General features: G+C 34.1%; 1 protein-coding gene across 7 annotated transcripts in view; it reads right to left on the bottom strand.

Moving 5' to 3' along the window:
- The window catches only part of LOC125075711, a 57,923-nt gene that overhangs the window by 1,594 nt on the left and 38,883 nt on the right, over positions 1–17,446 (bottom strand). For 3 of the 7 annotated variants that reach the window (XM_047687439.1, XM_047687422.1, XM_047687427.1), the window contains 10 exons: positions 16,077–16,194; positions 14,602–14,684; positions 6,976–7,100; positions 4,687–4,898; positions 4,163–4,515; positions 3,886–3,990; positions 2,678–2,850; positions 2,123–2,278; positions 594–930; positions 183–349 (listed from right to left, as the gene is read on the bottom strand). In XM_047687439.1, the coding sequence (XP_047543395.1) occupies positions 183–349; positions 594–930; positions 2,123–2,278; positions 2,678–2,850; positions 3,886–3,990; positions 4,163–4,515; positions 4,687–4,898; positions 6,976–7,100; positions 14,602–14,684; positions 16,077–16,194 (1,829 nt within the window). Of the gene's footprint in view, positions 1–182; positions 350–593; positions 931–2,122; positions 2,279–2,677; positions 2,863–3,885; positions 3,991–4,162; positions 4,516–4,686; positions 4,899–6,975; positions 7,101–14,601; positions 14,685–16,076; positions 16,195–17,446 lie in introns of all 7 variants that reach the window. The other 4 variants (XM_047687425.1, XM_047687430.1, XM_047687423.1 and 1 more) reach the window with 4 other exon arrangements.

Below are 17,446 nucleotides of genomic sequence, written 5' to 3'. Positions count from 1 at the left end.
ATTCTAACGCGAGCTTTACACATAGGGAAATAAGGAATATTAGTCATTCCTTGAATATCATAACAAGTAGTGTCGTTATTTACTTTACATAGCTAAAACACTTGAAATGTGGTAGCTAGAGGTTGCTTACATATACAGGAAAAACATAGGTATGAAGGATATGAGAATAATTAAATACATACGGGATGAGCCCGCTGCGGGTCCATGGGCTGCACGAGCAGAACGGTGTGATTGGGGCGCAGGCCCATGTAGTGCGCGGCGAGCACCATGGCGGCGAAGCTCGGAGCCTCCGCACTCATCGCGAAAACCAGCACACGCGAGCCCAGCAGCAGCTCCTCGTCGTACGTACCTGAGAACACGAGCTATGTCAAATTGTGTCCTACATACTTCAATTTACTAGACCAGATTTTTTCTCGATAATTTTTCAATTCTAATATTAATCATATAGTCACAACTTTAAGATACTCGTCGTTACTAAAGGAAAATATAATGGCAAATTATCCTTTATTATTTACTTCTATATAAGCGTTGAAAAATTGTTTGTCTTCAAAGAGGCGAATGTGATAAATAAAAATGTGCACGATCTAGTTCACCTTTAAAAGGCTGCGGCGTGATGTCCTCCGTGACCGAGTAGAAGTCGGACGCGCTGAGGCGGTCGCAGGGCCGGTCGGCGTCGGGCGCGCGCTCCCGCAGCACGACGTCGGGCGAAGCGGGCGCGGCGGGCGAGGGGGGCGCGGGCGGCGCGGCTGGCGAGGCGGGCGGCGACGCGCGCGTGTCGGGGCGCGGCTTCTTGTCGCGACAGGGCGAGTCGGGCGCGGGCGCGGTGCGGCGCGCGGGCGCGGAGAACATGCGCGTGTAGTCGTTCACGCGCGGTATCACGCACGTGAAACCCTCCCTTCGTAGGATCTCGTCTGGACGTGCACTATTAGACTGTAAAAAATAGTTTACATTCAATAAAATATATTGTAAATTCCTTGAGTGTATTATACTTGTAATTTATAATGTACAAATTTAATCAAATAAATAATTAATTATATCTCAAAAAAACATTGTTATATTTTGAAATTACTGTTTTTGCTATCAACGAATTCAATTTGTTTTCAGTAAAAAATCATGAGTCAGAGAGTGATTCAAAGAAAATTACCGCTAATTAAGTCAAAAAAAAAGACAGCGACCAAAAAAGGTCCGATACGTATTTAAACGAGATTCTAACAATTAGTCGGATATCAAAAATGAGCTCATACACATTCACCAAACGTAGAACGACAAATCGCTCTAATATCGTTGAAAATGAAATTACGCTTTGTGCCAAAACATAAAGATCGCATTGTTGATTATTATTCAGTTACAATGTAAGCATGGTTTGTTTAAGAACGCATTATGCTAACAGCATTCGCGGAACAAGCGAAACGCATTGTGTGCTAACAACGCAACAAGTCATTCAGCAATTGATACGCATTAATTTTGGTTAAGAGATCGTTATCTTACTGTAATGTGAATCAAAGAACAAAGTCGTCAGTGCAATAGCTACATCACATTAATTCATTAACGAATACTTGATTGTAATAAGTAGACACGAGTACTAAGCATTTTGATTACAACAAAAAAAAAAAAATGTTCTTTGACTTATAGCGGAATCTTTATAAACCCACGTTTGCGATAACCACTACGCAGTAGTGTTGTTTATGGGCATATAATATTGTGATACTCGTTAGATGACCGATAACATACATACATACGTACTGTTATATTTCAATTATTTTTAATTAGTAACAACTTTTTAAAAGTCAGATTTAAATTAAAAAAATAAATAGAAATAATCCATACGATAGTATGGATAACAGTTACTGGATACTGTAACTGTTACTTCAAAGGTTATAAATGTTTTAAAATATTCGAAGGTAATTGCCATTTTTTTTTGTAGACTCTACCATTTAGTTAAAAATTATTTATATGTACTTAATAATATTGAAATTAATACACACAAAGTTTATTTCATAAATCTAATTCGAGTATTTTTGAACAGATTTTTGTGTTTTGAATGGAATTTGATTCTCTTTATTTATGCACCTTTAGTAAAGGCTTTATCTCTCAAATTATAGGATTTTATAATAACACTTACGGGAAAAGATCCCCCGAGGTATACATCATGAATTGGCGCTCCCAACATGGCCGGTAACCGTTCCAGTCGTCGTTCGGTTCCGGGTGTGAACACAGAGTCACCGCTACTACCACCAGAGGCGGTACCTTCATCTACCGCACTTCGGTTGCTGCCATTCTATAAAATAAATAACATTTATTTTGTGGTAGGGCTTTGTGTAAGCCCATCTTTGTAGGTACCACCCACTCAATACATATTCTACAGTCAAGCAGCAATACTTAGTGTTGTACTAGTTACTACTAGTTCTGTACCGGTTTGTAGAATGAGTGAGCCAGTGGAAATACATACAAGGGACATAACATCTTAAGTCTTTAGGCGCCAATGTCTTTGCGCAGTTATGAGTTTAACAAGCGACACATTTATGCAAATAAAATTCAATAGTTATTTTCACAGATAAATATATTCATGGCCCCGTATAAGAATACCAGTACATATGTTAAGTTTACGTTAAATTTGGCTCAGTGGGTTAATTACGTAGCGTTATTATCTATGTATGATAAGTAATGTCAATCGTACCTTGGGTATAAACAATGAGAGCTTCTGTCCGTACGCTCTTAGACGCGGGTTGTGCACGCGCAGGCCGTTCCCTTCCCGCGCGCTCGACACTCGCTCCGTCCCGCTCACTCCGCCCGCGACCCCCGCGACGCTCTCGGCGCTCTCCGTCTCAGAGTTGTGACGACTCTGGTATTCTGTTTTTGAAACTATAAATTATTATTTCCATTGATATCTAAATATTCGTCACTTAATTGGATAAAAATAAAAATATTTTATACCAAACTTAAAATTAAACCATAAATACTTGAATAGATATTTAAAAAATGTAAACAGAAAAAACAAGAACTATCCTACGTTATTTTAACAACGATACAATTACTCAGAAACCTTGGTATGTGCATTTCTCTCTCACGATTTCTAGATAAACAAAGCTGTATAAAATACATAAAAATGCATATATTTATTATAATATAACGCGTTTAGCTAAATGATAAAAAAGTCGTAACAATTAAACCGCAAATAATAAAATAACATATTAGTTTTCCAAACGAACTCAACTAGATAGGAATGCAAAACAAAACAAAATCATCACACCGAAAATGATTCGATTCGAAGAATGAAACTTGAGTGAGTACTTCCTCTGTGCGAAGAATGATAAGATAAATAAGCGATATTTACATGAAGCTATTTTGTCGAATGATTGCAGTTCGAAATGTATCTGCGAAAGAAAATAACGATCACGGAACACGGCGAACTGAAATGAATGAAATGGAATAAGAGTGAAGATAATAAGGTAATGATTTAGACGGACCGTTACGCTTTCTCACATAGCAAGTGACATGGCCAAAACTTTGAAGTATCCCTTGAACGTGACTTAATAAATCGCAAGGTTATTTGTGCACACGATATTATTTATAGACACATTCCTGGCACATCTATGATTTAATATTTAATTTCGATATCAAGGTCGGATTTTTCAATCAATCGATATATGTTATCTGAAACGAATGATTGTAAAATTATAAAGTTTAATGACCGATACAGATTATAGCCACGTACATACGACGTTAATAATAAATATTTTCAATTTCTGTTTTGAATGGACCGCTGAATGAGAGTTACTTAACGTTAGTACATTTAAGTCACTTTATTATGTTCCGATATTGTAACGGTACGCTTGGAAAGCCTCAAAAGTCAATTGCAAAGCATGTCGTGCGTGCAAAACGCACCGGGGGACAAGCCAGACGAGACGATCAAATCTCGCAGCGATCGAAACGCGCGACGCACGCGCGCCGCTACGCTCGAACCGGACGGTGTTCGCGGTGATTGCGAACCTTTAACAAATATCTACTTTACCCAACCGAAATCTCCTACTTTTTATTACAAATTACTTTCCAACTTTCTTTCCCTTGAACATTTTAACATAATTAGGTAATTAATAAACTTTATATATATTGTCAGCATCTGAAACTAATATTAGAAACTCTTAATTTGCTTATATCTCACCTGCGTCAGCGGCCAGTTCCGCCACGGCAGCACAAAAGGATTCGAAATCAATTGTATCAGCGTTAGCCGGTAGGCAACGTTCAGCGAGATCGCGAGGCGCCCGCGTCGCATCTTTGAGCGCTTCGATGGCTCGTGCGCGAGGTAATCGCGCGTTTCTGCCGCCAGCTGCGTCGTATACACGTTTCAGTCGCAGAATCGTGTGACCCAAAGAGTGACGCGGGTGCGTTCGCGCCCCTCGAAGAACAGCGCGTGCGCATCGTAACGCCGCTGGTATATCTGTGAAGGCGGGAAGTCCTCGCCGTTCGACTGCTTCTTGTAATGTCGCTCGAGCTCGCGACAGCTCAATGTACTCTCTGTAATCATTAAGATTATTTTAATGAATTTATCTCAAAATATCTCTAGCCTATAAAATTGTCTGGAGAGGTTTAAATTAACAAGTTGTTTTTTTTTCATACGATATGAGTTTGAGGTATGTTAATAAATTGATACTTTATAATTAATGATGATTTATAAGGTAAACTGACTGGTCAGAGATGGTCTCGCGGCCGATGTTCTGATGTCGCGAGTATGGTCGCAGTACGAGCAGCAGGTCTCGGGGCGCGGCTGCTAAATGCGCAGCCTCGACACTCGCGGCTACAGCGCGGGTCTCGCTGTCCAACACGAATAATAGAGCTCGTGCCTCTGCCTTAGCACGATGTTCCACTTCTATTAACTCCGTCGACCAGTCGTCTACTTGCTAAATTATAAAAAAGAACTAGTGAAATTTCATCAAACCGTTAAATTACTATCAATAAACATCTTTAATGTGTATTAACAATTTACCAATAACGAAAATAGATTTATTGTGTTCACATCAATGACACAATACCTTTCGAATGGTATAAATTTATTTCCTATACTTTTATAAAAAAAAAATATAAAACAATTTTCGATGTTCACGTATTAATATATAGATATTACATGTAAACGTGTTGTATGATGTCAGTTTTACTCAATTCGATCACGTTTAATAAAAATAAACTATTCAGCTACATGCATTATCGCTTTTTCCGTTATTTTACAGAACTCTAAGAAATTAGTAAGGCCTTTCCCACACGACACAATGTAAAACTAAACTAAGAAATAAGTAATCTTTAAAAATAAATCAAAAGTACGACACGACACACAAGTATTCAAATGAATCGCATTACATTGCCGTAAAAGTATATATGTAACTGCCAGCATTTGGAACTGTACGATTTTATCAAAACGTTTTTTTTTTCTAGTCCAAATCCGGTATCTCAATCTAGTGCCTACAACCATATGCAATTGTTACCGTCCGAGAGTGTGTACGAGAAAACTCCATTCAAATATTAAAACTGAGATAAAATCGTTAGTTTAGCAATAAATTCATATGTAGCGTTGAGAAGGCCTCAAAAGCCCTTGATTTGCAATCGATTGATTTTTTACTATCTGTGGTATATGGAAACCAGTTGTGGAATGTGGTCAACGATTATAAATATTTAAAATAAATAACAATTATTGTGACAGAGACGGATAACGTTACAAATTCACATTTAATACTGGACTAGTTCTAAAGGTTATTCGAGCAGATAAATAAATATTATGTTGTACTACTTTAGAATTGGAATCAATATATTATTTAACTTCTTATTTAAATATTGTTAAATCTAATTATCTTAATAGCGGTCTAAATGATCATAGTTAGTACTGCGTCCTTAATATGGAACACGTAAGCGATTTCATTTAACAAAATATTTAGATTAATTATGTTCAACCGCAGGTACTTTAAGTATTTTTGGTACTAATCTTACTTTAATTACGGGAAAAATAAATATCATATTCGAATTGGTTGCTTAAATGTTGGCTTCAAATCACACATTCAACGTCTAACAGGTATATGAATGTGCATAAACTTCATTAAAAAAAAAGACGAACAAAAAGATGTTTGTAAAAAATTTTAATTATTCTAAACATTAAAATTAAGTTACAACAGCATTGTAAGGAGCATGACCTTTATATTTAAACTCTAAATTGACTTGTAAATTATTTATGATTTAAACTACTCATATATTTAAATAAAATTGAATTCACAAAATGTTCTCACTTGACGAATTCCTATTATATTCTAAATGCGAAAGTGTGCTTGCTGGTTTGTCTATAATTCATGCAAACGTTACACTGCGAATCGAAATTATTTCTTGAATTTATGTAGTTTAGGGGTTTAGTGACTTTCAATGCCGATAAAACTAGGATGTATTAAAAAACTTTAATTCCATAAAATTAAAACAAGTTTAACACTCTTGTGCCTCGGCAAGCTCTTAAAGCCTAGTTTTGCGCCTTAATTTTTTAGTCGGATTGGTTACCCATAGTATAATGAGAGTAAGGGGGATAGAGTGCCTTTTTTGCACGTACACTTGTCCATTATTGTATATCTTGCGCAGTTGGCGAGTTTCCCTCAAGAATGACTGTCGTTATCGAAATTAATCACGAGGACATCATCCTTACAACTTGTAATGCCGGTTTTAAATAAACCACTTTATACTTAAAAAGTGAATACCTTTAATAGAGATGAATTATTATTGTCGTTTCATATATATATTTATAAAATATTTTTATAAGAGGATCTGAGATAACCTAACCTGGTGTAGGTTTGGTTAATATACTTTGGCATTGAAAAAATATAAGCCGTTGATGCTTTTTACACCGTCAGTGGCACGGCCAACCATTAGATATGTGTTTGGTATATGGGAGGTAGATTCAACGATTATTTACATTATATTATTAATAATAAGAAGTCAAAGAATACTTACAGGATTGAAATATGTGATGCCCATCTTCTTAAGCATAGGAATAGCGATGTCTGATCTCCATGTGGTCGGGTTGCAGGACCCTCCCAGGAACACCTCGCAAGGAGGAGGTGGCGACGCCTCGCTGCCTGCGCAACGGTACATTATTTAAAACCTTTTCATTTTTTAAATTGAACACTTAATTGTTATGATAAATATAAAATTCTGTCGGCAACAATTTCACCAAATTTATTTAAAAAAATGTTTTCCAACTAATCGAATAAATAAATTAATGTCGTATCTATATTATAGCAAATCCCTTCCGAATTTGTATGAAAAAAAAGGATCTAATACTGTACCAATTTTAAATAAACATAAAAATATCGTACAACGCAGGCGTATTCTTTCACATTATTGTTGAAAAAAGTTATTTCGTTGAATATATGTACTGGTTCGAATAGTAAAAGGCATTATTTATGAATGCTTAAAACTGAGTTATTCATTGATATTAAATACTTCGCGACAGTTAAAGGTGACGGATATTAAAAAAAAACATAAGTAGTTAAATTAAAAAAATTCAATCAAGTTGAAACCTGAAAACACTTCCGAAAAAATCACTAATCGAATCAAATTTTTTTTATTAATTCGTTTTCATAGTTATTATGTATTTTTTTTCGTTTAGTTTTGATATTTGGCAATAAGTAGTTTTTTTTTCGATTAAATGTGTTATAATTTGTCTACGTTTGGTCATCAATAAGAAAGTGTTTATTTATACACTTACTACACCATAAAACATAGATATTATAAAACGTTCAATTACATTTCTGTACACATTTTAGAGATTTAAAAATAATGCAGTATTCGTATATCTATACCCCATAGCATGAGCAGCATTTGTTTTGAAAGCGCACTACGAACTAAAATAATATGAGTAGATTTAGTAGGATCCATATCAATAACACTAATCCGATTAGATCAGATTCGAAAACTGCAAATAGGTTTTATGTAAAACCGGAAAAAAAAAACAAACAAAAATTAAGTTAGCATATTTACAAGCTAACAAATTTATTAATTTTGGTATATCAATATAACGTACACTTTAATTAAAATATCAAACACTGAACAAGTGCGACTGGACTCGCACACTAAGGGTCCGGTACCTTGAGTTTAGATTTTTTATTGTTTTTTTTTTGTCATGACAGCGGCCTTAGTTACACGTATTTTGGTGTTTTTCAACTGTCTAGCTATTACGGCTCTAAATATACAGCTCTGTGACAGACTGAGAGACGACGCACGCTAAGTGATAGCTCAGTTATAGTTTCCGTACCGAGAACTCTAAAAAATATAAATATATTTTAAAGGAAAAGGTATTTTGGAGAGAACGCTGTAAATCTTTGAGATATATATTTAATATCATATCGTTCACAACTGGTGACATAAAATTATCAGCTTTTTATAAATACGTCCTTTTACAGTCCAGATTCTTTCGTCGGGTGCGTGAGGTCATACGACTGACATCATCATTGTTTTTCTAAACAAAGTATTTGTTTTGTATGCAAGTAGATTTGTAAATGTATACATTATATAAAATATACTATATTACTTATAATTTTATGAAACATCGTAAATAAACGGTATATTATATAATAGAACATCATATGGTAAAGAGGTTTGAAGACTTATTTACATACTATAATTGAATTGTGAAAATGTTATCATAAATTAATATCACGACTCCGTAAAACACATCGTGTAGGAGTAACGAGCAACTGATTCTATATACAGAATGTATTCTATCACATGTTTCAAGCACAAACCCACGCTCTTAAATCTAACGAGTATCGTGTCTAACGTAGTGTCTACGTCAATACTGTGAATATGAATAATACCATTTATAGTATTAAGATAAAAGAAGACAAAAGCGTTCATAGCCTCGCATATGTGACATTTGTTTAAATTCGAATAATCCCTTAAATAATTATACATACGTGTAATTATACGAGTAGTTGACCCTCTTTCTTAGACATGATTGAAGCACGCAAAAGAACTACGGTTAATTGTCAACAATTGTACTGTAGTGGAACACGCGATTGTGCGAGATTAATTATTACGAAAGTTAAAAAAAAAAACTACGCAACTGTGTGACCGCAAAGTGATTTCATAAATTCTCATCTTTATTTTAGAAACTTTAATAATTTTGGGAACGCTCCCAGTTAAACGCGAATATCAAATTTTGTCAAATATGAAGTACCTATTTATTTTATAGTGATCAAATAGTATAACACAGCAGCCGTGATATTTTTCAGGAAGACCCGATTACGAATATAGGGTGGCTATAAATATTACTGACTAATGTGATGATACACCTTAATTTAGAAAGTGTTCCGCACAGGTGAACGGTCCGTTCAACTTGGAGCCCATGGGTAATGATTGATAGCAAAGCGTGGGCTGCAAACACGTTGGCGAATTCTTGAACTACATAAACCAATAACTTCCTGATCATCGAATCAGTTATCAATTATATAGAAAACTAATATTTAGGAAATCCTAGCTTTACAGAAATTTAATCTATATTCCAGTGACTATAATTAACCATATAATTTGGCACTGCATTTGACAAATTTATAGAACTACATATAACTTTTTTTATCAAAACAAATGTCACCCAACCATTCTTATGAACCAGATGTCAATGTTGACATTTAGGAGCACAAAAAACGTGGCCAGCAAACAATCCAATTCGGGATCAACATCGAGTGCCAGAAATGAAAACGTAAACACAACGCGTGGTCAACAAACGCACTGGGCACCCCTGCCTCCGCCCGCACATATGTTGGGATAATGTTTTTAAGTCTACGCGACTTTGTAGTAAAACGTATTCACGTCACTCAATGGGAACATTACAAATCATCATAGGATTACTTTAGTACTCTTAAAACTTGTGATTGTCGAATATGTTGGTTTTCCAGTTGAATATTTAAGTTTATAAATAATAAATGTTACGATAATTGAAAACACACAGGGCACTATCATGGTGGTAGGCGGCATGGCTGCGGTTATTGCTTGACACTCGCGCCGTTGCGCGCTGTCCCGGCGGACGGTCGGCGGCCGACTGGCGTCGCGGCGGCCAACTCTACGTCCGACTACTAGCCAATTCCGCATTTTAAAATATTCCGTTATTTCTATAGCACTACAAAGACATGACACAATTATCGCGACGATGATCCATCCCATAGGGCGATTATGATATTATTGATCCGATACGTTAACGATTAATTAATACTATTCGATTCGAACGTGTTCACGCACGAGATCATCATTAACTCCTTCGTAATACAATCGATCATATATTTACATGACAGTGAATATTGGACGTATTGAGATAGCAATCTTTATCCCGTCAAGAAATCAACACGGGTATGAAAATGGTTACTGACTCCGAATTAAAATATTATTAGTATTCATGCAACGGTTTAAGATGACAATCAGTTTTATTGTCACCCACAGAAAAAACGTGAGGATATCTGAATCATTTTCACAGCGGAATATAATGAGCATCAAGCTTTATAAATTATTAAATTTCTTAAGAATTTTATCATGTATTCCAAAACAATATTCACTTATGTGATAATTATATAAATATAAGTAACAGTCCTGTATATTTTTATTTAATTCTAAATTTCTTCTATTTGTGTTCATTTCACTGATGTCCTCATCGGATAACGATCGGGAAGGAAATACAATCCCTAATTCCCATACGAAGTCGAGACGAGCAGCTGAGTTAGTTGAGAGAAAGATTCGAAAAATACTCGGAAATTAATGAATTTAAATATCCAGAATATATGTATATTAACTATTAAAAATCGGTTAATACGAACTTCACATACCATCTATTTAATTCATTATTCAACTTTGTTAATTCAGGGAACTGATATATATTTTGTATAAAATAAAATACGAAAATGTTCATGTCATTGATTTTGCTTTATAAATATAATTATCGAAGTTTACGATATAATCTTTGACCTTCTCATTCTTATCTAAATAGTCAGAAATTTAGGATTAGTCGATCTGCTTCGGGCACATTATAGTATTTCCGCAATCTGTTTATAGTTGAGCGGAAGAGCCAGGAAGGCCACGCCCGCCGTTTATTTGATTTTGTTCACGATTGAGATGCAGTAATATGCGGAACTATACCCTTTGTTAATATTGTTTTCATATGATAGAACTCGTGAATGTTAACCGAAGATTGCAAATTCAAACTCTTGAAAGAATTACTTAATTTTCAAGTGTTTCATAAATTAATCGCGTACTTAGCGGTGTAGGAAAACCAATGTATCACAACAACGTACAGCAACCCACAATGAAGCAAAGTGGTGGACTAAGTTCCATTCTTTTCAAAGCTGTGGAAGCCTTAGCTCGACGTGCGACAATATTACAAGATATAAGTTTTACTCAATTCAAAAAAATATTTTTAATCAAGTATCGTAATAACAAAAATCTTAAGGGTATTTTGACACGACGAAACAGCCTTACCATAATATTTGATTATTTAAATAAGAACTTATTTATTTACTTCCTACTTCGTATTAAAAATAAGGACCGGAAAAGAGTTTTATAAGAAAAATGTTTAAATTATTACATTAACAACACGGAAACGATATAAATTATGTTAATATAACATAAACATATACACATATGTATGTCTATGTGTCATCGGCTTTAGTTACAACTACAGAATTATTAAGACGACGTAGCCGATTTAACAGATTGATTTATGTTCAATAATTTCACACCGCTGTGGCTATTAACTTTACTGTCTATTTACCTAAAGAAAACCAAATGACACTTAATAATCTAAAAATAAATTTATTTCTTAACATGCTTCGTAGAGCCGTGATAGCAAAGTATTTAGAACATGTGAATTTTAAGCAGTGATTGATCATTCTCTAAACCATTAAAGGAGAGGATTCCTTAACCCTGCGGTGGAGAATTTACATGCTCTTACTTTACTACTTTAACTTTATGATTCACAATTAATTTCGTCTTTCCGTGTAATTATGGTGAATCTATGGGAATGCGGAACTGAACTTAATGATATTTTTTTATTTGAGTCATAAACCATAGCATACCCATCGCATAGTCAGACTAACTAGTCATTAAATATCAAGCGAAATCCTATTAATGACGTTGTACTTTGTACTTGTTTAGGATATTTCTTGACCAGCACACAACACAACGTTGAATAGCTCTGAAACCACGTGTCAAATATTTAAATGACTGAATGAAATTATAAAATAGTAAAACATACCTGTCAATTTTTAATAATATACTATGTAATCTACATACACACAAGTTAATAAAGTGACAATCTTAAGCTATGATATCTCTTCTATCTTCCTTCAATTATGTATTGCAGAGAAAAATGGAAGATAAAAAGAAAAATGGAGTAAAAAAACCTTATAGGATCTCTAATTTTTGTATGTCGGTCTAACACAATTATTTTTCAGGTCTCCCGAACAGTTGAAATTTAGAGTTCAGTGAACCAATCATGCTTGCTTAAAACTTGGTTTAGCAAATGGGATCATTATGATATATTTTTTTCTTTTGTTTTATTTTTAAATTTCTTCGTTCCTTCTTCGAGCTTACACCTACCTATTTTTCTTTGACTTAAAGCCGTCAATCCTGGGTCTAATCTATTTCGAGATATATCAAATTGGTGACCCATTAGATTAAATGAGATAAATAGATAGTGCATGCCTATGTACTTTAATATGTCCTGCGCAATTGGACAATTTTAAAATATCAGGTCAGGAGCATATCATCAAGATATTGATCTCGTGTATTAAATACAATCATAAATACCCTATCTACTGCTTTTTGAATGTTTTATGAGTTAAAAACAATAGAAGCATAATTATTGTTAAGCATGTAAAGACTGTTAAGTACATAAACATACGAAACACATTTACTTTGTTACTGTATCACGTCAAACAAAACAATGTGATAATGGTACATAACATTTTTATGGTCCGCGATGACTTAAATGAAGCTAATATTATAAACAAAGATGAGAATCGACGTGACGCAAATTCACGGATCGTTCTTAGTTTAAATTCCACGATTATCGAGTTCCAATACAAAATCAATAAAACTTAATAATGTATTTACTTTGATATTCAAACAACTTATTAATAGACAAGAAATATGACGCATGATTATGAAAGTCGATGATAGGAAAAATTGTCTGTCGGTGTTCGGTAATTTTTATGCTAGTTTATTTTGGACGGACTTGCAAATGCCATATTCTTTACATCGCCAATGCGCCACCAACCTTGGGAACTAAGATGTGATGTCTCTTGTTCCTGTAGTATACATTTATATTAGTCTATATATTTATTGGATAAATGTGATGATATTTGGTAAATTCTAGGACATTCTAGTCCATTCTCACGATATAATTGATGTTCGCATTGGATTAAGATTTTAATTATTTTTAATCTATTTTATTGTCTAACAAACAATCTATCAATACGAACTTCATCAGACTTTACTTTGTCATTTTATCAGAAATATTTTACTCTGTAGTTACTCTTTAACAACATTAAAAATAAAAAGGATCATGGCGGAAATTTCTGCTCAATGTTCTTGAGCTAGCTTAACATAGTTTTGCAATTGCAGTCGCGAAGTGTCCTCTTCAAGATTATGATTCATTCATAATCAAAGAATAGCAGTATTACCAATTGGAGTGATAGGACCTTTTAAATAAGTATTTATTAAACAAATTGCACGTTTTTGCAATAACGCAATTTCATTATTTCTTAGTGAAATAATGTTTCGCCTGACTAACAAGCTAAAACGCAAGTCACTATCGATTAAGGTAAGCGACAAATGACTCCCGCTGTCCATTTAAAGGCAACCTTATGTTATCGATTGTCTGACATCGAGGTGTAAGATTAATTAATCATTTCTACTGGAATTATGATAGATTACCGTAGATTAAAACTATTAGAACAAAAAAAAAAACATGAATCGTATGACATTCAAATACTATCGAACCACTGATTTAATATACGCGATAAAAGTATTAAATAATTATATCCACCAACTATTAAACTTAAATAATCTTTTACAAAGAGATATTTTATTTTATGGAATAATCCATTTGAATCGGAGAAGTCACATCCTCAGATAAGATACTATCGAAAGATTGATAGGATCACTGCTTTTATTGAGTTTTTGTGGTATTGTTAGTGCGAAGAATGAATAACATCCCCATCCGTGACAGGTGGCGCGTGGGCACAACGGCACTGAACTTATGTTGGAGCCGCACCGCTAGGGAAGTCGATCTGAAGTATTTCTGGATTGGTACCGTGCGGAAAGTTAGTCATTTCATTTTACGATTTGTTTAGCGTTAGCGGGACAACGCTGTCTCACGTCGACCTTCCGCAAGACAAAATCAACGCAGGCCACGCAATGAGGAACTGGTTAACGTCGTGGCGGAAGTTTTGCGATTCGCTTACGCGCTTCTTCTTATTAGTTACCTAAATTCATTAATTTACTAACGTTGATAGATAATTCTTAATGTATTGCAACAATCTTTTGAAACAAAATAATTAGTCACGAGCTTAACATAGTAGTTTCAATTACCGTTAACATGTTTGCATATGGCTTCCTTGTCCCGAAGTTCCTTGTCCGAGCTCCACAAGGGCGACTCGGGCTTGTTTGATGTCCTGTTAATAAAATATACAATTAGATTTGAAGAAAATAGTAGTAGAGTGATAGAAACAAGGCCTATCGAGGACGACGGCTTTAGTTTCTAGGACATTCTGAAGTTAGAAAATGCAAGTCGCCTCGGTCGTGATTCAGTACATGACCAACATTTTATGCGACATTCAAGGGTCAATGCACGCGTTCGCGGTAGCGACAGTGCGGCAGTGCGGCAGTCCAGCCGTAACTCGGCAGTTCAAGACCGGGCAAGCGTTGTACACGGCGGCCCATTGTGAACGTCATCGACAGAATTAAACTGATTCATGTTGCACTTGAAGCGGACATCGAGGGCACTAATTACGCCATTATACTTAGTTATTATTTATATTCGCATAGAATGCTGTAACGTTCGGGTCACTACGTACGATCCAGCTTACCTAATTTTGCTTTTACTGCCAAAACTCTTTGCGCACATCATTAAAACGCATCTAATGCCTACGTACAGAGCGGTCATTAAAATCGAATACGAGTAGTAGTCACCTGAACATTACGTTATATTTATATAATGATCTAATCGACTCGTCCTAAGGTCGTAGAACGTTGCGACACGAACGTCTTGCTTTTATTTTGCGTAAGACAATTTATACAAAATAGTAGTTACTACGTTATAATAAAATACATATTCGCAAGACTTGACTATATATAGAGCGAAAGAAATAATAAAATATATGTAAATAAAATTAAAAAGATATTTTGTGTGACGTTTACTTTAAGAATTATGTTTGCGGTTTCAAATGGTTTCGATATGAAATTAATTAATTAATCCTTTTAGTTACGATATTGAATTTTATATTATTACTTAAAAAACAATGACTATGAAGTTAGAAATTTTTTCAGAGTCAGAAAATTTATCAATTTTCCCTATGGCAGTTGCTGTATTGGGTCGCGTTTTGGGATGTGCAAATTTTGATAAATCTGCATGTTTTACATTGAATTCGCCAAAGATTTTTTTTATGTACATACGTATACAAATATGTTTGAGAACGTTTCATTAATAAAATTATAGTTCCTGGGTTTAGTTTTTACTTTGCATGGGAACTCAAACAGGTCTCTAGTAGCGTTTGAAGCTCAAATCATACGCAGACGTAAACGTATATCACAAGCATAATTTGAAACATTACCCATAAATATCGTAGGCTATCGGTAGGCTTACTCTTCGAAGAAACATCCAATAAATATAAATTATTATTAATGTTTGGAGGTACAATATGTATTATAAATCAATTCAAGCGGGCTTACATGAAACCTTATCACCAAGTAAATATATACCGTAAAATACATAAACGAATGGATATGTTATTGATATAATATTAAAAAACCAATATCATATTAAAACAAAAAAAAAAATAACTTACTGCCTAGTTTGTCTTGAACAGCGTCGTAGCTCGGCTGCAAAAACGCAAAATTCTCCAAACGTGAGTATTAGAGATTTTCGTCGTGCACATTGACGCGCGCAAACCAGCATTTCAAAAACTGAAACAAAAAATTATATGTCACAAAAATACTAAATAAACGTTCAAAACAAAACTCTCAAAGTTTCAACTCAAAAAAATTAACGCTACACGAACAGTGTATAATTTTAGATAGATATACTCGGCCGTGTAAGAAGTTTCTCGATCGCGATATAGTATTCTTATATCTAAATCAAAATGAAGTTGTGTGCAAAATTTCGTAACGAAATTCGGTTACCGCTTTTAAAGAGTTTACTTGAATCCCGAGACGAACTTATTACTTTTACCTAATTAATATAATACCATCTGTGCAGATGGCTAATCTTAAGGGATTGCCTTTCGTGTCACTCCATAAAATTTGAATATGCCACGACTTAAATAGTCTATAATGTGCCGATAAAAAATATTGAAAAATAAAGTTAAGTGAAGTTAATAAAGTGATGGTTTAAGATCTGTGTCTAATCTACGAATGAGAATTCGTAGATAAGACACATATCTTAAACCATCACTTGTACATATTTAAAATAGTACCTGTTTTTTTTATATAATTATAAAAATATGTTAAGTAATAGTAGGTGTAGTTTGTAGATACTTAATTATATTTTATTATTATTTTCGTCCTTGCTTTATATATACGTACATATACACAAAAATTATGTATAATACAAAGTACATTATGTTTAAAGTTACCTACAGTTAAATGATTGTCTTACAGTTTTACAATTTATTTCCTGCTAACTTAATAATGTTCCGTATAAATCTTGAATGTATTTTTAACCACTGGTTCCCATTAAATTAAACGAATGTAGGCCTAGTATTTATTATTATTTATATGATGGTATTTACTAGTCACGGTCACGGTGACTAACCTATACAGCATCAACTCAAATACGTTTATACAAAGAATTGAGTACATAATACATAAGCATCGATATTTGGGAAGATAATTTTGAACGAATTTATTTTATAAAACTAAATTATTAAAAGGAAATCGATGTTGATCTGGATACGATATATGTATTTAATTTTAATTTTGTACCTTTAACCAAAAACAATACATATATAAAAAAAAAAAACAATTATATTTCATTTATATCATCAGCTTTATTCTCCAACCGTTCTTATAACTTACAATCACAGGTCGGTTAAAAACAAACAAATCTTTCATACATTATAGCTAGCTTTACGTTTTAATGTAATCGTGTAAAATAGCCAATAATATCATGTTAAGTCCCCCGTAAGGGCTACTTGAATAAAGTATATCTTGATCGATT

This window comes from Vanessa atalanta, chromosome 2 (assembly GCF_905147765.1).
Source record: "Vanessa atalanta chromosome 2, ilVanAtal1.2, whole genome shotgun sequence".
Taxonomy (NCBI): Eukaryota; Metazoa; Arthropoda; class Insecta; order Lepidoptera; family Nymphalidae; genus Vanessa; species Vanessa atalanta.
The sequence above is the reverse complement of the archived record's forward strand: the minus strand, read 5'-3'. Positions and strand labels throughout refer to the sequence as shown.